The sequence below is a fragment of the Theropithecus gelada genome, chromosome 11, assembly GCF_003255815.1.
Source record: "Theropithecus gelada isolate Dixy chromosome 11, Tgel_1.0, whole genome shotgun sequence".
Taxonomy (NCBI): domain Eukaryota; kingdom Metazoa; phylum Chordata; class Mammalia; order Primates; family Cercopithecidae; genus Theropithecus; species Theropithecus gelada.
The window spans coordinates 97,347,199-97,373,040 of NC_037679.1; the positions used below are offsets into that span (position 1 = coordinate 97,347,199).

General features: G+C 40.1%; 1 protein-coding gene across 1 annotated transcript; it reads right to left on the reverse strand.

Moving 5' to 3' along the window:
- Window positions 1-941: 941 nt before the first annotated feature.
- ACSM4 (acyl-CoA synthetase medium chain family member 4) lies at window positions 942-25,107 on the reverse strand. The gene is made up of 13 exons (XM_025403184.1): window positions 24,907-25,107; window positions 22,714-22,924; window positions 18,700-18,907; window positions 12,060-12,203; window positions 11,156-11,312; window positions 8,530-8,609; window positions 6,787-6,910; window positions 6,014-6,094; window positions 5,769-5,870; window positions 4,905-5,032; window positions 4,707-4,806; window positions 2,214-2,333; window positions 942-1,028 (listed from the first exon to the last, which is right to left on the reverse strand). The coding sequence occupies exons 1-13, from the start codon at window positions 25,105-25,107 to the stop codon at window positions 942-944; spliced, it is 1,743 nt and encodes a 580-aa protein (XP_025258969.1).
- Between the last annotated feature and the right edge of the window lie 735 nt (window positions 25,108-25,842).

Sequence of the window (25,842 nt, forward strand, 5' to 3'; positions counted from 1 at the left end):
GCTTGTTTTTCATAGTTTCTGATATTTTTAGAAAAATAAAAGTAAATTTGTTCCCTAAAGATTAGTATTCTGTACTTTTTCTTTCTTTTGGCCTCTTAGTAAATCTCTTGCTTTGTGTATATATATACACACATACACATTCAGATGTATATATATGTATATAGATGTACGTATGTGTATATATACATTCAGATATATATACAGATATATACACATGTATATATACAGATATAGCTCAGTATTGCAGTTAATGCAGATATATCTATAATATACATACGTATATATACACACGTATATATGTGTCTATATATACAGTATACGTGTATATATACAGATACATGTGTACTGTATATGTATATGTATCTGTATACACATGTATACTGTATACACAGTACATATATACTGTATATATAGATATATATACATTCAGATATTTTACAGTTAATTTGCTTCAAAATGAGGCACAAAAATACAGTACTTAATTTCATTAAGCTCACTAATTTTTTAATTATTTATACTCCTTATGTTAATGTCTTGAAGTTTGGTCTCATAAAGATGTTAAGCAGAAGAAATTGTCTTGAACATTTCTCTCAGGATATATCTTTATTTTGAATCAATCAGGCACAAGGTAAATGAAATACAGATTCATTGTGCACTTTCTTGTTCTAAGCAATCATTTGATTCCTGCTATTTTCAACACTACAAATCATCATCATTACCTTTGTCAGTTTGGTCATTATAACAATTTGCATCCATATATTTTTTAGGCTTTTATTTACTTTAAAATTTAAAAAGCTAAGTAAAAACCAAAAACTCAACAGTTAAGTTTTCAAGCAGGAAAGATCTTAAACATTTTAAGAGAGTAGTCACTGAATTATCAGGAACAAATACTAAAAGAAAGCAACCATATTACTACTTAACCTTTCAGTTTTCTTATCAAGCTATCTTCGTCCCCATTCTTGGTCTCTTAAAACGTTGCGTTTGATTTTCCCAGTGATTGTCTTTGGGAGTTCTTCAACAAATTCCACCTAATTGACAGAAAAAAACATTATGAGACACTTATCCTTCCAATTGTCAGTGCAATGGGAGAGAGCTTGCATGAAACTCTGACTGAATTTTAAAGTCGAGATTATCTTAGCCTAAGCTCATTGAATTTCATGGACACCAGAAACTGGTCTGTTTATATAGGAAGGGTGACAGTGTAGCTCCATCTGATGGATTTTTAGTGCAAATTCACTGAAATGCTTTGCCAGAAGAAAGTCATAGTCCCTTTACCCCATTTCTTTCCCCTAGTTCAAATAAGTCCTAGGCCTCCACTCTTCCCAAGAAACGGAGATCACAGCTAAACACAAAAAGAACAGTTCTTGTCTTTTCAGAGCTGGATCCTGGAGGTTTTGAGGAAGAGTTTTAGGGGTAATTTGGAGTATATAATTTGGAGTATATACAGTTTTCCCTTCTGCCCTGACTTGACCACAAAAATCCTCCTTTTGTTCTCTTCTCTCAAAATAAGACTAGTGTATTTTAAAATGCCCCCAAATAGTCTTTCTGAAAGTCAACGATTACTGATTTAGTGAATTTAATGGAGGAAATGTGAGTAGTTTTTAGGTTTAACTGCTTTTTGACTGAAATGATGCCAAATGAAATAGAAATCTCATGCAGCGGATCAGTAATTATCAACCAGTTCCACAGTTAGAAGGAAACTACAGGGCCATCTTCATGTATTTATATAGTGTTGTTTTTAAATCCTTCTTTGAAGAAGGTTTCAGGAAAGATTCCATAGTTTCTTTGGATACCATCTTCTTCTGAACATTAACTGAGGTTACTTGATACTTCAAGGCATGTACTTTGAATTTATAGGGGTATTAGGGATAAGAGTAGTGAGATAGATGAATCAAGGGCTGTCCCTAAAAACAAGGCACTTGGCAATTCTTTGCCACTGTGTTGTTCTCATACAGAATGGGACTAATTAGTCCTAGAAAGACTCTTAGTAGTGATTCAGTATTGCAGAGTTGATTAAAGGTTCTGGTTTATAATTCACTTATACCGTTCTAATATAAAACATTTTAAAGCAAAATTCTTATGGTTAAACAAATTGAAAAGAGTCATCTACCTATATAATGAGCTACTATAAAGTCAAAATCCAGTAAAATCTAATTCTAGCTTAGACCCTAGTTTGGTAACATCCAAACTTAACTTTTGGGCAAAGTACTTGCCTTTCTTGGATATTTATAAGGTGCAGTTGATTTTTTCACATGATCCTGAAGCTCAAGAGTTAATTTCTCTGGGTTGTAGGACTTAAAGGGTGCAGCTAAGACAACAAAAGCTTTCACCACCTGCAACAGAAAAGTTAATTTATCTTGCTCATCTGTTTTTCAGACATGTCAAGGATTTGCAGCCAATGCTGAATGCAGTTGCTTACTACTTGTTAACAACAGTTCGTGTGATGACTACAAATGCCAGAGGTTACCTCTGAACAAAGCTTGGATACAATTGCAAAGTGATGTTTTTCAGAATATTTTCAGGTAAATGGTGCATGAGTGTGAGGAGTGCAGTGGTTCAAGAAAGTTAAGTTCTATTTACAGATCACGCATGTATTTAACATTGCAATCAGACTGATCCTATTTATTATACGGGCAGTCCTTGGTTTATGGATGACCACTTACTCCATTAAACCGGTACCATTAGAAGCATGTAGGAGGGGGACAAATGGAGCTCCTAGAGAACATGTGGTTTCAAAGGAGTTTGGAGGGTCCCAGTGGAGGAAGGGCTGTGTATCCTGGGAGATCAAACCTCAGGAAGGGGTTGAGCATGGTGGCTTACACCTATAACCCCCAAGACTTTGGGAGGCCGAGGTAGAAGGATAGCTTCAGCCCTGGAGTTTGAAACCAGCCTGGTCAACATGGTGAGACCCCCATCTCTACAAAGACTTTTTAAAAAAACATTAGCCAGGGTGCAGCGGTGCACAGCTGTAGTACTAGCAACTCAAGAGCCTGAGGCAGGAGGATCGAATGAGCCCAGCAGATTGAGAGGTTACAGTGAGCTATAACTGCACCACGGCACTCCAGCTTGGGTGACAGAGCAAGTCTCCATCTCCAAAAAACAAAGCCAAAAATCAAAACCTCTCAGGAAGGATCGATCTATCTCTGTGAGGTCTTTTTTGACTCATATTGTTTGCTTCTCTTTGAAATACTGTTTAAAACCCACCAATTAGATAATTACTGAGGTTAGTAAGCATAATTTATATCATTTATTGTTCATACATTGATTCTAATTCGTGGTTACTTCGGTTCAGCTGAAATCATTTATATTGAGAGAATAAGAACATGGTGGCAGGAAGAAACTATTTTTGAGAATGGAGTAGATGGAGAGTAGAGTGGGTACAGGAGGTAAGAGTATGGGATCCACAGTGTCACTACAGAGGCTAACTGGTGTGTGAGAGGGAGGTACAGATGTGGAATGATGCTGACAAACTGTTTTGAAATTTTGTCACTTGCTATGTCCGTAGGAAATTTCCATGAGGAAAACAAATTATGAAAATAAGGCTTCCTCCTAGAATTAAGGCTATTACTGTCATTCCCAGAGTTCCGTTTCCTTAGGCCCTAAATAGGCTCATGAGATTGTTTGGGAACCTGGCCACAATTTTCTTTTTCTTTCTTTCTGTTTTTTTTGAGACGGAGTCTCTCTCTGTTGCCCAGGCTGGAGTACAGTGGTGCAATCGTGGCTCACTGCAACTATTGCCTCCCAGGTTCAAGCAGTTCTCCTGCCTCGGCCTCCTATGTAGCTGAGATTACAGGTACCCGCCACCACACCTGGCTAATTTTTGTATTTTTAGTAGAGACAGGGTTTCACCGTGTTGGTCAGGCTGGTCTCGAACTCCTGACCTCAAGTGATCCACCCACCTCGGCCTCCCAAAGTGCTGGGATTACAGGCATGAGCCACCGTGCCCACAGTTTTCTATTTGTCTTGTTTCTGTGAGAAAATATATTCTGAATTCCATGACAGCTTTCCATTCAGTGAAATCTGTGGCTTTTGCTTATGCAGTATCTGTTCCTCCTTTTTAGTAACTAATTTTCCTATGGAGTGTTACCCTAACTTCTGTCTGGTGGGACTGACACCAACACCTACTTCCAAGGATAGACATATGATCCAAGGCTGACCAATTAGCATATACCAGTCTCTGAACCACATTGGTTAGAGATATGATCTAAGGTAGGCAAATGAAGTCTTAAGTGTTACTTGAAACAACTGAAAGCAGAGCTGTATCCTTCCCTGAAGGGGTGGAGGGTTGCTAAGGTGTATACGTCTGGAGTTGGTTGATATCAAGTAGGAAGAATCTGATCAAATGGAGCCATAATAAAGAACAGCAGAGTCAAAAGTGAAGAGAAGCTAAATCTTGCCAACCTCACGTGAACCCTTGGATGTGGCTGTACTTAAGTACTTGTCACTCATATGAGCCAAATGCCTTTATTTTTCTTTTAAGGCAGTTTGATTTGTGTTTCTGTCACTTGCCATCAAAAGAATTCTAATACCGCCTCTTTGGGACACAACTTATTGTAAAGTTGGTTGCCTGATTTATATTTTGGCCAAATGCATGCTTCATAATGAGAATTAATAGATTGACCACTCTTGGTTCAGCCTTTACAGTGGTCAAATGGACAGAACTTGAAAACATGAAGTTGTTTCTTTAATGAATGACATTCATCTACCTCTCTTCGGATTTGATCTGGACTACTGACAACAGCCGATTCAACAACTGCTGGGTGCTCAATGAGTGCACTCTCCACTTCAAATGGCCCAATACGGTACCTGAAGAGGAAAAGAAGTTTTTGACCACCACATCCTCCAAGTAAGAGATCTCCCTCCCTGTCAAATTGTTACCTCTTCAGAGTGGAAAAGGTACAAACCCAGAGGATATAATGACATCATCAGCTCTGCCGACAAACCAGAAATACCCATCACTGTCCATCACTCCTCTGTCTCCAGTAACATAAAAATCTCCTCTTATCGTGGCAGCAGTTTTCTGTGGATTGTCCTAGGAACCAAGGATGACATTTGGGGATTAGTCTGGTCAGAACAGAGATGGGTATGGCACTCATTAAGTTACTAGTACATTACACATCCTACTTCTAAAGGAATTTTTTTTTTTTTTTTTTTTTTTTGAGACAGAGTCTCTCTCCATTGCCTAGGCTGGAGTGCAGTGGCTTACTGCAGCCTCGACCTCCTGGGCTCTAATGATCCTTTCACCTTAGCCTCCTGAGTAGCTGGGGCCACAGGCATGTGCCACAACACCTGACTAATTATATTATGTTTTTGTAGAGATGGGGTCTCACTGTGTTGCCCAGGCTGGTCTTGAACTCTTGGGCTCAAGCCACCCTCCCACCTTGGCCTCCTAAAGTGCTGAAATTATAGCCATGAGCCACTGTGCCTGGCTGGAAATTAAATTTTTTTAAAAGATAGTTCCTAGTGTAAAATACAAAAGGTCCTAAAGAGTATAATTAAAAGCCCCTCTTCTACCTCTAGCACCCCCCAACTGCATCCTCATTCCAGCCTGTCCAGTTTTCCTTTCTGAGGATAACCACTGCAACCAGTTTCTTACATTTGGAATTTCATCTTTACAGTACTCTTGGGTGATAGATGATAGCCTCCCCATTTTACGGTGGATGAAAGATTTTGTTACTTGCCCAAGGTTACATAGCAAGGCATGGTGGAAATGAAATTTGAACCCAAGTCTGTATTTAAGGCATGACCAGCACTTTCTGTCCTCATACCACGTATTCAGAGAAGAAACAGAAGGGCCATGTAGACTTCAGTCTGAGGGCAATTTCCCCTTCTTTGCCAGGTGGTAGAACATTGCCATTTTCATCTATAATCTGGAATGAAATAAACAAGTGATGTTCTTAAAATTTTCTTTTCACAAAATGAAAGCAGCTTGTGAATAGTTGTACAATGAATAGCAGAAAAGGAACACGTTCTCTCTCCTTTATTGAACCAGTCAGATATTTTCTCAACCTACCTGGACATCATAGGGCAGCATTCCTTTCCCCATTGAACCTGGTTTGATTTCTTGGCCTTTCTGATTGGCACAAATTATTCCCTATTGAGAGGACAAGCTTTGTATAAGTATACAAAAGTTCCTTTTCTGAAACTATATCATGGCAATGAAAATTAAGATTTGATTTTGACTGATTTTCCTGGCATGCAGGCACACCTTCCGAAATATATTATTTGAGACCAGTAGTTCTCAAACTTAGGTGTGCATTAGAATCAAATTTGAGATTCTGGAGCATTGTTGAAACACAAATTGATGGGCCTTATCCTAGAGTTTCTGATTCATTAGGTGTGGAGTGGGGTCTAAGAATTTGGCATTTCTACCAAATCTACCCAGATGATATTGATGTTGCTTGGTTTGAGGGCCACACTTTGAAAACCACTCCTTAGACTCCATTAAGTGCACCTGAGAATCAGCTTCCCATGGACGCTCTCAGAGGATTATTCCCAGCACAATGGAAAGATGAGCTGCTCAGTTCTGAACCTCACCCACCCCCTAATGCCTCTGAGGTTTCTCCTGCAAAAGGGGGAGGTAGGAATGATGGAATAATCATCATTCCCCTTCAGCAAAACCTAATTGAGCAATCTGCAAGTTTTGGTAACTACTGGCAAGGTGAGGTATCCTGGGAAACTCTATACAAATTTAGAGTGGGAGGGAGGCACTGCAGGGTCTCAGTTGGCAAACCTGGGGCAGAAAGGCCCCCTCATATGCTAAACATAGATGCCCGCTAGATATACCACTTCCGTCTGTCCATAGCCCTCATATAGCTCCAGCCCAGTTTGCGTCCTCCACTGCTCCAGCACTTCTGGGTTGAGTGGCTCCCCTCCCGTCAAGCAGTGCCGCAGACTCTTGAATTTATACCTGGAGAGACAGAGTTGCATGGGTCTTTTCAAGAGGAACCTGAGTGCTTTCACTGCAAGACAATGAGGACATTCAAGCAGCAAGCGTAGCAGCTGGGAGAGGCAAGTCTTAGAAAAGTTCATTCAATAAATACTTGTTGACACCTGCCATATTGCCAGACATTGTTCTAGGTATATGGGGGCACATTAGTGATTATAACAAAAATTCCTGAGAGCTTTCATTTTAGCAGATGGAGGAGAACTTAGCTACTAAAGATGTAAAATGGCAGGAGAAAATGCTATTAATGATACCGAGTGTTTATTACGAGCCACATGATATAACAGCTAATATTGATTGAGTAGTCGCTATGTCGTAAGGGCTTTAGAAGCATTCTTAGACTTCTCTCAACCCCTATATACGCATGAGGACACTGAGGCTCAGAGAGGTTAAAGAACTTGCCCAGAGCCTCCCATGTAATAAAGGACTGAGTTGATACTCATGAAACTCTACCAGGCACCTCCCACTTCTCAGGGTGATCTCACCAAGCATGTCACTTACATTAAATTCTCACCACTACCTTATGAGGGGGCTCTTAATCCTCTCTTAAAGATGGAGTTGATGGAGGCTTAGCAAGGTTATCTTGAGTGTCCAAGGCCACATGATTAGTAAGTAGCAGGGCCCTGCCTGTTTGACTTTGGAGCTTAGCTTTTAACCACTAGCCTTACTGGACACAAGTAAGAAAGCCTGGAACAGCCTGCTTCTCATACGCTGAGGCCCCAAATGGGCCAGAGAGTGGGGGTAGAATACAAATCATATGCATTCAAAATAATCATTGAATAGTCCCTGAATTACTCTTAAAACGTGAACAAGATGCTCGTGTTTCAAAGGCCGTGACATAGGAGCAAAGGAGTTGACACTGATTAGGAAAAGAGAAGATTCATATTTGCTTTATTCTGTCTCGCATAGCACTTTCCCTCTTGGGCAACCACACTTTGGTGGCAAAGGAGGATGGACAAGCCTATGCTACTGAATTTGCTCCTCTCTTCCTTTCTCTCCTCATGTACTGAGTTTGAATTAAACAAATCTACATTGCAACTCTGCTGGGTGTTCATATGGTTTGGCTAAATTGAATATGACCTTCAAGTCATAAACTTTGTTAGCTTTTCTTCAAAGCAATATAAATGCACTTTTCTTTCTTTCTTTTTTGAGGGCTGATTCTAAATCACAGTGTTTCTAAAAGAGTAGAACTAGAGGATAATTTTTTTTGAGTGGGAGTTCTGGGACTATAGAGGTCTGATTGTCCCTGGAAAAATGTCCAGTTGTCCTAGAAGATATTCCAGTGGTTCTTAGACTAGGGGACAGTTTTGCCCCCCAGGAGACATTAGGCGGTGTCTAGGGACATTTTTGATTTTCACAAATGGGGAGGACGACATGCCACTGGCATCAAATAGAGTCTTGGGATGCTGCTCATTATTCTGTAATGCATATGACAGTCTCCCAACAATAGAATTATTCGGTTCACAATGTCAGTGGTGGTAAGACTGACAAAGCCTCAGCTGTCCTAAGCTGAAAAAGGGAGATCTGTGATCCTGGATGGTAGCTATTGGTTGTGGTTCAAATGGAGATTTCTGCCCAAGTACCTCTTAAGGTCTTTTCGCACAAGCATCCGGTACACAGTGGGAGGACTGCACAGGGTCGTGATGGGATAAGTGGTAAGCGTCTGGATGATGGAGAAAGACACAGATGTCAGAAGTGGTCAATCAAAGGCCATGACTAGAGCTGTTATTCTACACCCTGTTATTTTCCTCCATTAATATGTGCCCATCCCATGGTCACTACTAGGAATAAGAAAACAAATATTTATTACTTGTCACTAGTGAGTGTATATCTGTTGGGAATTTCCAATTACTGAAAAGAATGTATATATATTAATATCACAGTAACAGACATACACAATCTAATTCAACAAGTGAATTACTGAATTTGAGAACAACCCAAAGTATGAACTGGTTTATTCTTCCTCAGGGCTGCAAGTTACCTTTTATAGTGTAATCTTGTAACCTCCTGCCCATATATTCATAGATAGTATTGACTATGGATGTATAAGCAAACCTACTGGGACCTTTCCAGCTCCATTCCTATAAAATATATTAGTCTTTTTGAGTAAGTTGAATAAATGTAGAAACAAGCATTTTTTTAGGCCTTTTCTTAATTTTTAAAAATTTGCTGAGTTCATTATGCCTCTGGTTTCTTAAATAAGATATGGCCTAGGCGTCTTAAATCTAGAGAAATACTGTTTTAGAGCTCCTTCTTCTAGAGAAGTTCCACTATGTCCCTCAATGTATTGACAATTTGCATTAAACTTAAGTATTTGGGAGAAGGCTCTCAAAATGTATATCTGGGCTACCTGGATTGTCACAGATAAAGTATAACGTTTGATCAGTAAGTAAACATTTCTACTGTGTGTATCTGCTCCGTAGATTCTAATTATTTTTATAAAGTTTAATGTATACACCTAAAAATAGCATACATCTATAAAGGTTTTTATAGCACTTAAAATACACACACGATTTTTGTAAAATAAAAATATTCTTATTTTAAAAACATAGGTTTTGAAACTGCAAAGTTAACTTACCAACTTTAGGGCACTTTGTAAACCTGATGGAGAGATCCCAGTTCTTATGTTAGCATACATTTATGTTAAGACCTTTTAACCAGGGATCCCCAACCCACAGGACAGACTGGTTTCTGTTTGTGGCCTATCAGGAACTGGGCCACACAGCAGGAGGTGAGTGGTATGGCAACAGAGCGAAGCTTCATCTGTATTTTTTTTTTCTTTTCTTTTCCTTTGAGACTGAATCTTGCTCTGTCACCCAGGCTGGAGTGCAGTAGTATGATCTCAGCTCACTGCAACCTCCGCCTCCCGGGTTCAAGCAATTCTCTGCCTCAGCCTCCTGAGTAGCTGGGATTACAGGCGCCCACCACCACACCTGACTAATTATTTGTGTTTTTAGTAGAGAAGGGGTTTTACTATCTTGGCCAGGCTGGTCTTGAACTCCTGACCTCGTGATCCACCACCCCCCCCCCCCAGCCTCCCAAAGTGCTGGGATTACACCTGCTTCATCTGTATTTATAGCCACTCCCATTGCCCGCATTAGCGCCTGAGCTCCACCTCCTGTCAGGTCAGTAGTGGCATTAGATTTCTCATAGGAGTCTGAACCCTATTGTGAACTGTGCTCGTGAGGGATCTAGGTTGTGTGCTCCTTAAGAGAATCTAATGCCTGATGATCTGTCACTATCTCCAATCACCCCTAGATGGGACTGTCTAGTTGCAGGAAAACAATCTAAGGGCTTCCACTCATTCTACATTATGGTGACTTGTATAATTATTTCATTATACATTACAATTTAATAGTAATAAAAATAAAGCACACAATAAATGTAATGCACTTGAATCATCCTGAAATTATCTCCCCACTCCCCCCAGTCTCCATGGAAAAATTGTCTTCCACGAAACCAGTCCCTGGTACCAAAAAGGTTGCAGACTGCTGCCTTAAACCATCTTGTCAGACCAGTTAGCAAAATAACAGGTGAAGAGCTTTTATTCACACACCAGTGTAGTTTGTATGTAATAATATGTATTTTGTTAAACTTAATAAATTTGTCATGGTTGAAAAATAATTGGCCCTAATCACATTTTTCTAAAGTCTAAAGAAACTGGAGTTATCTGATATCTCAATCTAGCTGTCCTCGGCTGAGAAGGCAGGGCATGCATGCCCGGTTTCCAACAGAGTACTGGGTTCTGAGAACTAACAAAGTGGGAAGTATAGGCTGGGGGAGAATAAGAAGAGCTGCTCTGGGAGAAAGGCACCCCCACTTTTAATGTCCACTCCACACAAGAGTTCCGGTTTATCAGCTATTATCTTTATTTCACTGAATCAGAAATGAAGTATTTGTTTAGACTTCAGACTCCTAATCTGTTATTTAGAACCAGTTTCTTAAGTAGCTACAGATTGAGCAACACTAGCAAATCCTAAGCTATTTGAAGCAGCAGTCCGGATTTCCTGCCTAAGAGTGCTGCAGTTATTCCCCCTCCATTCTGTCAAATACATTTCAAAAGCCAAGACCCTTGAGACTTTGCTTTGTATAAAGAAATGATTTCCAGAAGCCCAAGAAGCCTCATATTCTGAGGAATAATTTCTTCATGATTTTACGGGAAACAAGGAGGAACTCTAAAGATCTATCTAGCTGAAGGACTTGACTTACGTCTAGGAAGATGTCAGTGTCAAACTGTGCCATTTGATGCACAAAAACACAGGCTCCACGAAGCCAGGAAGAAAACACACTGCCAATGGCGGCCTTGACCCAGCCCGTGTCAGACATATTCCATATGATATCTGAGGACTTCAAGTCCAGCCAATACCTAAACGATATGAAGAAGCAACAAAACAGACCAAAAGTAAAGAAACAAAAATTACAAACTGGTATCTTTCAGGGGTGACTTTGCCCCAAAATCTTAAGGGCTACAGAGAAGGGTCAAAAGAAGCCCCAGGCAAGGTGATAGATTCTACTTCTACTCTTCTTAAGGGCATTTTCAGAATCCCAGGTGGTCTGAGAGTACAGTGAGAGGCTGGGTGTGGCATGATTTTTTGAGTTTGTCCATTGATGCAACAAATACTTGTTAAGCTGGAATGTTCTAGGCGCTGTTCTACAGCAGTGAGCAAGGTAGACCAAATCTCTGCTCTTATTTTAGGGTGACAGATAGTGAATAAATATACAATCAAGTGAGTTAAGTGTATTAATAAATATCATTATTTCAAGTAGCATAAATGCTATGAGGAAAATAAAATGGGATAATGTGACAATTGTAGGACAGCCTCTCTTTTAGGAAGACCTTTCTGGGTAGCCCTTCCTGGCAATGAGAACAGGGAGCCAGACATGCTGTTAAAGGATTAATTGCAGTCAATTCTTAAGTTCTTGCTTGATCAGCTGGTTAGATGCTGCCATTTACTGAGCTGGGTTGGGCAGGGCCAGCAAGAGTTCTGTTTTGTAGCTATTATATTGGCAATATCTTACAGCAATTCAACGAGAAGTATCAGTTAGTTAGTTGGATACACATATTGGCAGCTTTGGGGAGTTCACCAAAAACAAACTGAATTTTCTTCCCTACCTTCCGCAGAGGGTTAACCCAATGCCGAGGCTGCTCTGAGAGTGCTGGGCCATTTTAGGAGAGCCTGTGGTCCCACTGGTGAAATAAATGGTCATTGGTTCTTGACTTCCTGTTTCCACACAGCTGTGCTCTTCAGAGGCGAATCTGCAAAATATGGACCCCAAGATGGTGGTGGAAGATGGCAGACCAGTTTAACTCTGATATTTCTTCTGCTCAATTACTTATGCCCTCTTGCTACCAGAAGATAGTTAACAGAACTGAACCTAATCCAAAGCTTTCCTGAGAGGAATTCCTCAAGAAATCTTAGCGGGATTTTGAATATCAGTGCTAAGATTTAACAGCCCAGTTCTTTTTTTAAGCTTCATCTCCGTATAGGGTAAAGAAATAGCCAAGATAACTTTCAATATTAATAACAAAAGACATGCATTTTATGGATCGTAACTTTTTTTTCCAAGTGTGTTTTTAAAAAGTCTGTGAGTTTTTAAAAATCAGCATTGAATCTTCATACATTGCTATTAATGTTTCAGGGGTTTTTATTATTTAAAGGAAGATCTTTTGGCATTTGGATCAAACTTTTAAATAATTTTTTTTCAGTATCTTTGATATCTGTGGCAGATGCAGCTAGTTGCTTACCAAATAGCTGTCTCCTTCTTCCTTGCACTCATAGAACTGATTCTGTTCAAGTATCAGGCAATTAAGTGCTTCAGGGGAGACTGTCCCTGTATAGCTCCTACAGGCAAATCTTGATTAATCTAAGCCAGTCACAGTCATTCCTTTGGTTGAAGATTGGACACATGATGCAGTTATGGACAATGAGATGTAAGGCTTTAATGGCATATGTTTTCTTGTTCTAAAAAGAGTCATGAGGAAAAGATGCAGCCTTCTTCCCCAGCCCATCCTGTTTTATGGCCTTTGGGTATTGTTGTGCAAGTACAGGATGTCTGGAGCTACCCTGGCCATCTTGGATTTATACTGAGAGTGGCGTGATAGGAAGATGAATAAATCTGTGTCCATGTTAATTTCATTGACCCACTGAATTCACCAAACTGATAACAATCTCTGTGTAAGATTGTCTGCAAAGATAGCTCCATGATTCCTTCCGTCCCTGTACACAAATTCTTAGATATTGTATTAGTTATCCATCACTGAGTAACAAATCATCCTTGTATGTCATTCCCTCATTGTAGGGCAGAGCTTATGTCCTCTCTCTTTGAATCTGGGGTGGTCTCATGACGTTTTTTCATTAATACACTGTGGCACAGGTTCTGGGACTTCTCAGCTTAGGCCTCAAGAAGATTCATAGTTTTCATTTTCCCTGTGGGGTACCTTAGCCACCATATAAAGATGTTTAGACTGTCCTGCTGGAGGGAGAGGCTATGTGCAGGAAAACTGAGGTGCTTCAGCTGGCAGCCAGCCTGACTTAAAGGTGAACCCACTTTGGATACTCGAGTCCCAGTCAGGCTGATTTGGAGCAGAGACCAGCTGCCTCTGCTGAGCCCTATGTGAATTTCTGACCCATGGACTCATGAGCAAATAAAATAACTACTGTTTACACCACTAAGTGCTGGGATGATTTGTTACTCAGTGATGGATAACTGGTACAGTATCCGAGAATTTTTGAGACTGGTGCATCATATTTTTATTTTATTTGTTTATTTATATTTTGAAATGGAGTTTCACTCTGTCGCCCAGGCTGGAGTGCAGTGTCATGATCTCGCCTCACTACAACCTCCACCTCCCAGATTCAAGCAATTCTCCTGCCTCAGCCTCCCAAGTAGCTGAGACTACAGACAATGCACCACCACACCCAGCCAATTTTTATATTTTTAGTACAGATGGGGTGTCACCATGTTGGCCAGACTGGTCTCAAACTCCTGATCTCAGGTGATCCACCCGCCTCAGCCTCTCAAAATGCTGGGATTACAGGCGAGAAGCACCACACCTGGCTGGTGTATCATATTTTTAATTTCTCTGGTTGAAGGGAACAGGGTTAAGGATGCTGTTTTAGTTCATCTTGATGGTGAATAAGTGACATTGTCATTGAAACAGTAAAAACAGTGAGGATTTTTTTTTTTTTGAGACAGACTTTTACTCTGTCACGCAAGCTGGAGTGCAGTGGCATAATCTTGGCTCACTGCAGCCTCCACCTCCCAGGTTCAAGCAATCTTCCCACCTCAGTCTCCTATTAGCTGAGACTACAGGCATGTGCCACCATGCCCAGCTATATTTTTGTATTTTTAGTAGAGATGAGGTTTCACCATGTTGGCCAGACTGGTCTCGAACTCCTGACCTTATGTGATCTGCCTGCCTTGGGATCCCAAAGTGCTGGGATTACAGGCATGAGCCACCGTCCCCAGCCAACAGTGAGGATTATTTAAAAATAGTTTCATAAAATATTAACATGGTTTTCTTGGTAACTTGCTTCCTCCCCTTAAAATAGAAAAAGATCATTCATTCAACTATATTGATTTTCTTTTCAATGTATGTATAGAGTGAAGTTGATATGTGTTGGCCTAGAGAAGGGCATTACTTCACAGAATCTAATACCTATGGGGAGATCTCTTATGTTTAAACATTTCTCAATCCATAAGGGAACAGATGAATGGACATGATAATTCAGATGGTGATAATTCAGATGGACAGTACGGAACCTTTTGATAGAAGGCATCTATCTATCTTATCTATCTGTCATCTATCTATCTCTGTCTATCATCTATCTACCTACCTATCTTTCATCTATCTATTTATCCATCCATCTGTCTACCTACCTGTCTACCTACCTACCTATCTACTTATCCATCTTTCATCTATCCATCCATCCATCTATCTATCTATCTATCTATCTATCTATCTATCTATCTATCTAAAAGAAAAAGCATCACAACCTGTGAGTGACAGGAAGATTTTCAAGCAGTGATTTCATTATCTGACTTCCTTTCCTTGAATACCTGAGTTCTGAGTTATGCCTTTCCAGATTTCAGAGCTAATTATATACTAATAACTTCTTGCTTTGTATCTTTGCCTCTTGTCCCTGAGACTCATGTATCTACTACCTGCTAGACATTTGAATGTTCACAGACCCTTCAATCTTGTATGTCCAACTCTAAACTTGTTATGTTAACCTCATCTACTGGCTCTTTCTCCAACTTATGGTACCTACCCACCAATCACCTAAGTCAAAAAGCAGCTCAGCCTTGACTCCTTCTTCCTTCATCTTCCACATCCAATACTCTTCAAGTCCTGCAAGTTGTTTAGTTTGTTTCCTTTCCTCCATCCTATTCATCAGAGCTCAGATTTAGATTTTTTATTATCTCTGCCCTAGATGAGGCTCCAGAATGGCCTCTCTGATTCCAGTTTGTTCCTCCTCAAACTAATCCTCTACATATCTGCCAGATAAATCTATTTAAAATCCATACCTGACCGTGGCACTTCCCTTCTTAAAACCCATGAATGGCTTCCCTTGTTTACAGGGTCAAGTTTAAGATTTAGCATGGCATGTGAGATCTCCCATAATCTGGCCTGTTTGCTCTTCCAGGCTTCACTTGGACTCCATATTTTATTCTCTACCTAAACCAAACTGCTTGTAGTCCATTCCCTGCACAACTTAGGGTATTTTTTGGTTTTTTGCTTCCATATCCTTTGGTCATGCTGTTCCCGTGCTTGGAACACCATCTTGACCCTGTCATGGTCAGAATCCAGAGTCCTGGACCCCACAGGACAGGGTCCTTTGTACTAGGACAGAAAAAGAGACATATCAATCTGGCTTATAATTTTGACCTTTTCCCTTATCCCATTATGAATATTCTGGAAAGTGTTAATGGACTTCTATACTTGGGAGGCAGAAGGAGGGCAAGAAGCCTTAAAATGTACTTATTGAATAAAAGATCAACTCTAGCAATGTAAAATTAGCCCACATTATTGCTATGTGTAGTCTTCTGAAAAACTAGCCAACTGTTGGCAATGAGACGGCTATCCCTTCCCTAGTTTTTAGAGAAACAATCCATGGCCTTTTTGGAGGTATGACACTCCAAAGTCATTTGTTTAAAATGAGGATTTTTTCCATCTTGAAAACCACTCCCAAAGTGTGCAAATTTCAATTTGAAATCCACATGAATTTAAAGTCCTTTATCTGTTGTAAATTTTGTGGCATCTTTAAGGTTTCTTGGGGACTCAACAGATTATTGCAAAGATTTTTAGGACAGAAGTCTCCGAAGTGGAAGTGCTTGCTGCTCAAAGGGTGTGCAAGGCAACTGGGGTAGAGAAGAAAAAAGAAGAATTGCAAATTATATGTTTTTTGTTTTTTAGACAGAGTCTCACTGTCACTCAGGCTAGAGTGCAGTGGCACAATAGTACTGTTTTACTCATCCTCTAAAATTTTTATTTTTGATATTTGTATAATGCATAAAAGTACATGTATATAATTTATAAATAAATACATGTATTGGAGGTATGTTAAAAAAGTATGTTACTAATGGAGATGCATATTCAAATAATATAAATACCATTACCTTGGGAATCACTACACTGTTGAATGACTTTGTTAACTTGAAAATAATAATGATAGCCGTTATAATTACTATGATATTTATGGAGTAATTACTCTGTGCCAGGCATTCAGCTAAGAATTTTACATGTTTTATCACATTTGGTCCTTCTACAAACCCATGAGGTAGATACTATCATAGTCTCCACTTTATGGATAAGATAAAGAGTTTCAGCAGTGTTACTTGACTTATCCAAGGTTACACAGCTTATAAAAGACACAAGCAGTATTCACTGGTGTGGCCCTTGGGAAAGAATTTTGGGATTGGCCAATAGTATTTGGTTTATATTAATTAGTAAGATAAAATTTCATTCTAACAAGAAAAACTGCCCTATTATTCAGCAGGGTTTACATGTCTTCTCTTTCTATACACTTCTCTGGAAGAATTCTTTTTAAACATAAGCTATTCAACACCTCTTTGAAGGATAATACCATTAATTAACATTTTACACATTTTTTGTAGCTTAAAAAACACTTTCTCACATATTCATTTAAGTTATCCTCAAAACAACACTTGAGATAAGTACAGTATAATTATTGCCATTTTACTTATGAGGAAAACTGCAGTTGTGATCTCTTTTGTTCATTCGCTTATAAATATTAAGCACGATTTACGCATTAGAAACTAGAGATAGAAAGATGAACCAAACAAAGTCTCTGCTTTCTTACAACTTATGGTTTAGGGCAGGGATTGCCAAACTTTTTCTGTAAAGGAGCAGATAGCAAGTATCTCAGGCGTTGTGGGCCATGCAGTTTCTGTTGTAACTGCTCCACTGTGCTGTTGTTACATAGACAATATGTAAATAAATGAGCATGGATGCAGTTCAATAAAACTTTATTTACAAAAACAGAGCTGGGCATAGTGGCTCATACCTGTAATCCCAGCACTTTAGGAGGCTGAGGCAGGTGGATCACTTTGAGGTCAGAGGTTCGAAATCAGTCTGACAAACATGGTGAAACTCCTTCTCTACTAAAAATACAAAAATGAGCCAGGCATAGTGGCCGGTGCCTGTAATCCCAGCTACTCAGGAGACTAAGGTGGGAGGATCACTTGAACCCAGAGGTGGAGGTTGCAGTGAGCCGAGATCACACCACTGTACTCCAGCCTGGGTAACAAAGTGAGACCCTGTCTCAAAAAAAAAAAAAACCGGAAACAAGCAAACAACACCAACAAAAAGGGTGGCAGGCCGGATTTGGCCTTTGGGCCTGAGTTTACCAAACCCTGCTCTAGAGGAGCAAAAAGACTCTACATAAAGGAACAGATAAATGGACATGATAATTCAGATGATGATGAGTGATATGAAGAGAACAGGAGGACGATGTGACAGAGTGGCTTGTAGTTCTATTCTAGGTAGTGTGGTCAAGGGAAGCTTCTTAGGATAAAATATTGAGTCAAAATATGACAAGAAGGAGCCACTCATGAAAAGGGATAAGAAGAGCCCTCCAGGCAGAAGAAATAATAGGAGCTGAGGTAGGGCATGTTTGAGGAAGAAAAGGGAGAGTAGTAGGAGATGTGGTCCAGCTTTAAGCAAGGGCCAAATCACACAAGATTCTCATCATAGACCACAGTAGAAAGCAGGAGGGTGGAGGCAGAGCTATGTCCCTTTCTTCTGCCCTTAAATCCATTTATTAGGTAATATTTTTCTTTTTCTTTTTTTCTTTTTTTTTTTTTTTTTTTGAGACGAAGATTCACTCTGTTGCCTAGGCTGGAGTGCAGTGGCATAAACTCGGCTTACTGCAACCTCCACCTCCCAGGTTGAAGTGATTCTCATGCCTCAGCCCCCTGAGTAATTAGGATTATAGGCGGGCACCACCACGCCCAGCTAATTTTTGTATTTTTAATAGAGACAGGGTTTCACCATGTTGGCCAGGCTGGTCTTGAACTCCTGACCTCAAGTGATTCGCCCACCTCAGCCTCCCAAAGTGCTGGAATTACAGGTGTGAACCACCATACCCAGCTATTAGGTAACTCTTTTCTAAGTAAGAGCCCAGATCAATTCACAGTGTTCCTGAGTCCTTAGAGGCAAAGAGATTCCCCGATGTAGCTATAATTTGTGGTGTTGCCAGCAGAGTAGATTGGCTGGGAAAAATACTCACTGAAATAACTCCTGGAAGCTGAGCCACCCAGTCCGGCTTTGTGGAGACACCAGGAGTTTTGTCTTAAGGTCAGGACACTCCAATGCAATGGACTCCACCACTGGGGCCACCTCTTCACTGGCCACAATGCACTTGGCCTTGGATGCTCGCAGCCGGTAGAGGATGTCTTTTGCTGTCAGCTGGATTGTTCCTGGTATGAAGACGATCCCTGGGAAGGACAGAGGGCCCTGCACTGAACGGAACTGCTGTCCATTGTGGAAGACTTGGGCTTTGTGCCTCGGTGAGGAGAAGCATCACAATCCATTCTTCAGTTACCTTGGCTACCTCTGCCTGGATCCCCAAGGATATTGCACAGGACCCTGATCCCTGAGAGATCCCTTAGAGCACTAGCTTCAGAGTTTGACAGACCATGGGTCTAATCCTGACCTTGCAATTTACAAGCTTTGTGACCTTGATGTCTCTGTGCCTTTCTTTCCTTATCTGTAAAATGGGAATAACAACAACAAGTGTCTGGAATATAGTAGACATTATAATGGTGGGCCATTACTATGTAACATTTTAACGTCACGTTTGAATCATTATTATGTACCACTTAAATAGCACTTTACAGCTTATAACACATTTCATGAGCACTCTCTCATTCAATTCTCTAAACTGATGGTCTCCTGCCAGGTGCGGTGGCTCACACCTGTAATCCCAGCATTTTGGGAGGTGAGGCCGGTAGATTGCTTAATCAAGCTCGGGAGTTCGAGACCACCCCGGGCAACATGGCAAAACCCCGTCTGTACTAAAAATACACAAATTTACCAGGTGTGGTGGTGCACACCTATAGTCCCAGCTACACAGGAGGCCTAGAGAATCACTTGAACCCTGGAGATGGAAGTTGCAGTGAGCTGAGATCATACCACTGTACTCTAGCCTTAGTGATAGAGTGAGACTCTGTCTCAAACAAACAAACAAAAGAAAGAAAAAAAACAGTGGTCTCCAAAGTGAATTTTTCAACAATCCATTGGGACTAAGAAATGAAAATAGAAATCTGAAAAATTATTGGCTGGGCATGGTGGCTTACACCTGTAATCCCAGTGCATTGGGTGGCCAAGGCAGGGCCACTTGAGCGCAGGAGTTTGAGACCAGCCTGGGCAACATAATGAGATTCCGTTCCTGTTTAATTTTTAAAATTAAAAATTTTAAAGAATTAGAAATTATTGGGAAACTACAATTCTTTTAATGCTTTTATCTCATTTTTGTATGTTTTATAATATGCATAGTCTTATTAGTGCAGTAGAAGCAAATAAATAGCTATACCCAGATGGGAAGATGTGTATCCTAAATATTTTTATTGATAGATTATACAATCAAAAATGCCTAGAGACTACTGTTTTAAGCAACCCTAGTAGGTCCATGTGGTTGTGCCCATTGATGGAATATGAGATTTGGTCATAACTGGTGAGTGGCAGAGCCAGCCCTCAACTCTATGGATTCCAGTGGTCTGGCATCATCAAGGTTTGCCTAGACTACTTTAGCAATGCTTAGTTTATCTCACCTCTTCATTTCATCCTAAACACTGACTGGAGACGTCTGATTTTAAAGTACCAGTTCATTCTGGGAAGAACATACATGGGCAAATTAGATGAAAGAGAAAAGTTTGTACTTTCTAAAGTGAATTATTGGGAAGAAGAAGTGGAGTGTATATAAATAAAGTATTACAGATAATCACTACTGTTTATTGAGCACTTATTACGTGCCCAGTATCTCACTTAAAATTAATCCCAGTATATAAATAATAACTTGCACAAGGATCACAAAGTCAGTAAGTGGCAAAGGATAGAAAAGATTCAAAGATACATTTCCCAAACTCCCAAGACCTGTGCTATAAGCCAAACTACTTATTTCTTGGTGAGTTCCCTGAAGCTTGCTAAAGACAAAAATGTGGAGTTGAATTGCTAGAAAGATTTTATTTTATAAATATATTTTAAAAGCTTTTAAATATCCCTTCTTGAGAAAGTGAATAAATGCAAAAGGATAAGGAAGTTGATTAAGAAAACACCTTAGAATATTCACTCAATGTAAAAATTTAAGATTATTTATTTTAGAAACCATTTGTTCTTAATGACTCACAAATAATTAGTACCCTTGGTAGACTGGTGATATGAATGTGCTCAATGGGTAGACCGCTAAATTCAGGGTTGGGAGAAGTTTTCTTCTAGTGGATTTCAGATAGCAAATACCTTAGGCTTTACTGGATACACTTTACAGCAAAAATCCAAAATATTTTCCTGTGTGGTATAGTACAATTTCAATATTCTCACTGAAGATTTAATAATTCTGAGTTAGAAAATATAATCTCACCTCCTTGCTTTGCATTTAATTTAGTGTTTTATGTTAGCCATTCAACCTGTGTGTTTAGTTTTCATTATTATTTTATACATTTCATAACTTACGTTAAGCAATATTACATTTTTTTATAACAAATCACCTTCAATCTACTCTCAACACACAATTGGTTTAACATTTGCAGGTTGTTTTTAGTGAATGCAAAAAGAATTTTATATAAACAAATTTTATATAATGCTGTTTTTATTTAATATTGACAGAAAGATCATTTTCAACAGTATTATGAAATCTTTGTAATTATCATTTTAGGAGTATTTCAAGTTGAGTTACCATAATTTTAATCACTTATGCACACACACCTCAACTAAACTTAGTCTCACCTATTATAATTCAGTCATTTCTATTCAGTTGTTTCCAAATTTTTATTATTAATAGCATTGCAACAAACATCTTTGTGTTCTTTACAGTATTCTATCCTTTGATATTCTTATTTATTTTTAATTGACTTATAAACATTTATGTCATGTTTTAGAGCAGGAATTGGAAAACTTTTTCAATAAAGGCCCAGATAGCAAATATTTTAGGCTTTGGGGGCCGTAGTATCTCCATCTCAATGAGGATTTCTGCTGTTGTGAAACAAAGGGAACCATAGACAGTATATAAATAAATAAGCATGGCTGTATTCCATTAAAATCACTTATGTAAATAGGTGCCCGACCAACAGGCCATGGCTTGTCAACTCCTGTCCTAGAGTGGAAAAAATCCTGTCGGAATTTTTATTTGGGGTAAATTATAAATTACTACTTTGGGAGAAAGTGTGTCATTGAATACATTAGTTAGTCTGAAAAAAAGGTAGAGATTTTTCAACTGGGAAGTGCCAATCATATTCTTACAAGTCCTGATGTATAAATACTTTTTCTTCTTCTTGTAATTTTTTTGCTAGGGAGAATCCAAATATATCCAGAGAAGTAAATTTTGGATGATCTGGATGAACATGTCCTAGACAATCCAGCACTGCAAAGAGATGTTGGTACCCAAATTTGCTTTTATAGAGCTTTTGTTTTTAAATTCCGATTGCATAGCTTTCTAGCTGTGACTGACTAGAATGGCTTTCTAATTGTGACTTTTGGCAAGCTTTTGTTTGTTTGTTTTTGAGACAAAGTCCTGCACTGTTGCCCAGGCTGGAGTGCAATGGCAAGATCTCGGCTCACTGCAACCTCCACCTCCCAGGTTCACGCGATTCTCCTGCCTCAGCCTCCCGAGTAGCTGGGATTACGGGCGCACACCACCACACCTGGGTAATTTTTTGTGTTTTTAGTAGAGATGGGGTTTCACCATGTTGGCCATACTGGTCTCGAACTCCTGACCTCGTAATCCACCCGCCTCATCCTCCCAAAGTGCTGAACTTACAGGCGTGAGCCACCATGCCCAGCTGACCTTGGCAGTCTTCTTAACCTGAGCCTTGGTTTCCTCTTCTGCAAAATGGTTATCACACTAATACCTCCCTCTTAGTGTTATTGTTATTATCATTATATCATGATTACCTTAACTCTTTTTTTTTTTTTTTTTTTTGGTCTTCTGTACACATAGCTTTAATCAGAGCTAACATTTCAGAAAACCCTTGAGTTTCAGTTTTTCTATGTTTCTGTGTGATTTAGAATGTTAAATATTGGCACTGACCTGTTCGTATGCAAGCCACATTGACCAGCCACCACTCAGGGATTCGCGGCAGAATCACGGCCACATGGTCTCCCCTCTGCAGGCCACAGGGCTTGGTGAGCACGTTGGCAGCTTTTCGGGACAAGGAGGCCAGTTCTCTGAAGCTCCATTTTACCTCATCCCCTTTGCCATTCACCCACCACAGGGCTGGGTTAGCTGGTCTCTCCCCTGTCTGACCGGGGACACATGGGAAAGAGAGGAGTAGGTTTACATGACTGATTACTCTTACATGGGGCATCTGCTGTTTTCCCCCTTTGGCACCGGCTCTGGTGCATTCTGCTAACAGCACCCTGAGTTCGACTTTGAGGGCACTGCTCCTCTCCTATTGAACACAGCCTTGAAAAGAGAATCCCTCGGAGTGCTTTTACCCTTCCCTGAGCAGTGGGTGGGCATTTGACCAAAGTTGAGCCAATCAGACCTTCTCTCTCTGGACTTTTTGGTTTTCTGAGAGGAATCAAAAGATAGAAAATGGTTGGTACAAAACTTGTCTATGGGTTGTTGGTGCTTATGCATCCTCAGAGAACTGTCCTGGTTCCTGTCCTCATCGAGATGGACTCTCCAGCGTCCAGCCTAATTTTGTGAGCTCTCCCATAGTACTTGAATAAATTTCTTTCTTGCTTAAATTAGATTCTGTCCCATCCAAATAACCTGAATGAATCTGCTAAGTTTAATTGAGAACCAAACATCTCTTTGTACCCTAAGGCTGAGGTGTGGTTTTCACAAGTCACAAGAAGCAGGGTCGAGGGAGGCATCAATTGATTGACTTCTAGAGGAAACTTCTTCCCCTTCATTCTACAAAGTGAGTCATCTGTACTGCAAAACCTCTTTGCCTTATGTATTACTTGGAAAGAAAAAATTCCTCCCCCTTCTTTCCCGTATCTGGAGAACTTATTTTATCTTTTCTGGCTGGCAAATCCTTAAAAGCCCTGTTGACAGGTCAATTAGTCTATGAGCTTTTCTTAGATTTCTCTTTGTTTCTCCACTGACTTCTCCGTGTTCCTTCATTGTTGTGCTCATACTCCAGACAACTCCAATTCATTATATGACAGATGTGTCTCTTTCCTATGGATGTAACCTCTGTAAAGATCAGGGACTCGGTTTATGTTCTTTTGTGTGGCCTTGGATAAGTAACTTAGTTTCTATGAGGTCAAGTTCCTCATCTGCAAACCTCCCAGGTTGTTATGGGGATTTGGTGAAATAATATAGGTCAGTATTTCTCAATCTTTAGTCATTTAAGTATCACTGTTTCTGTCAGCTCTGTCTGCACCTGCACTATTCTTTATTTTGTATACTTCTCTACGTTGACTCACTTTTTAGGTGTATACATTTACCTAAGAAGGAATATACATTTAATCAGCACCATTATTGGACAGTTATTACCACTTGCTAAAAAATAGGTTATTGAAAAACAAATATGCTAAGAAAAAAACTATGCCATTAAATTTTATCTAGAGATGATTAGCTTCTACCTGTGGTCTTTATTCGAGACTGTTTAGCAAGTGTTAGGTGCTAAAGACACAATGGTTTTCAAGGAAGGCTTTCTCCATGTATTCAACAGGAAGAATTGATTCAATGTTATTTAATACCTTGTCTGTCTAGTACCTAACATCATGTTCCCATCCATGGGGCCTGCAGTGCATTTTGATAGGCACTGCTAGGTTAAGTGTTTAGCTCAGTGCCTGGCAGGGGGTGAGGATCAGTACACAGAGAACTCATCCTGAGGCTGCACTGTAAACATTGCATAAGGGCTGCTTGCTTTATTCTTGTCAACCTCCAATTCTCTCCTAATTACTCCAATGATAACTGTATTCATAAAACCAAAACTCAATTTACTGCTTTTTGGATAAGCCTGTGACCAACTTAAAAACAAAGCACTGTTGCGTGGGGCTTGGAGAAGAGAAGGAAAAGAGGCCTAACTCTGTGAGGAACCACCCTGGGGATGGGGGACAGAGAAGGCTTCAGGGCCACCCAGCCATTTGTAGCTGAGGATCTAAGATCTTCTGGGGAGAGGGGAGGACAATTGGAAAACAAACAATGGAAACCAAGAGAGTGAAAGAGTGCATTGGAATTAAGTGGTAGACCACAGAACAAGGAAATGGAAGACTGAGAGATAAGGGGACACCAAGCATCTACTGGAAGCCCATCATCGTATACCTTCTCCTTTTGGGCCCACTGGTCCAGCACATCCGCAGCAAAGTTAAAGTTTTTAGGCAATGGCCTGTTACAGCGATTTATGGCTTCAAAGTCAGCAAGAGTCAGAGGCATCCAAAGCTGGCGATCTTTGTGAAAGTGCCGGCCAGGTGGCTTGGTGAGCCAGATGAATCTAAATGTCTGGTAACGGAAAAAAATCTTCATGATTCCCAAAGGACTTTGTCTACTGCTGTGGACACAGAGTACTACAGCCTGTAGGGAGAGATGGATAGACAGTATCAGTTTCTCGATGCTCTGTGGTGAGACTGGGAGGTGGATTTGTGGCTGTGTGTCCCTGGCAAGTTGGGGAACACCTGAAAAACACCTCATCCTTCCTCAGAGCTGCTGCTGTTAGCCAATGACTGGTCTCCCTCCCACTGGACTCTTCCTCTTCACTCTGTCTGTAACCAGATGAGTCTAAAAAAACCCCTTAACTACAGAATTGTCAGACTCCCGTCTTCTGTTCCTGTCTTCTCCCCAACCAAACAACAGACAAAGAGAAACTTTGCTGTCTGGATTGGCATTCAGAGCCTTCTTTCATCTGCTTTATACACTGTTCTGTGTCTGCTAACTCCTCTACTTGAATTTTCTCTTCCAGTAGAGGTGGCCCGTTAACTTGCCATGAATGTCTGTTTCCCCTACTAAGAGTTGGCCTGTCATTTCCCTGGCTCCTGCTTACCCTGTTCTCCTCTCCCCTTCAACGTTCCATTGTGATTGCTTGAAAACCTGGGTTTAAGTCCTTGTTCAGCCTCTTTCTGGCCGTAGGACTTTGGGCAAGTTACTTATCTTCCTGTACCTCAATTTTCTCTTCTGTAAAATAGGGAAAAATACAGTACTTCCCTCCTGGGGTTAATTTGAGGATTTAATAAGATAATGTGTATAAAATGCCTGGCTCATAAA

Coding starts and splice junctions, on each gene's coding strand:
- ACSM4 (XM_025403184.1), bottom strand. CDS start 25,107: ATGAAGATTTTTTTCCGTTACCAGACATTTAGATTCATCTGGCTCACC. Junction 5,871..6,013: donor TGCTGCCCTATGATGTCCAG/GTAGGTTGAGAA, acceptor ATTTCATTCCAG/ATTATAGATGAAAATGGCAA. Junction 5,033..5,768: donor GTTTCTTCTCTGAATACGTG/GTATGAGGACAG, acceptor CTTGGTTCCTAG/GACAATCCACAGAAAACTGC.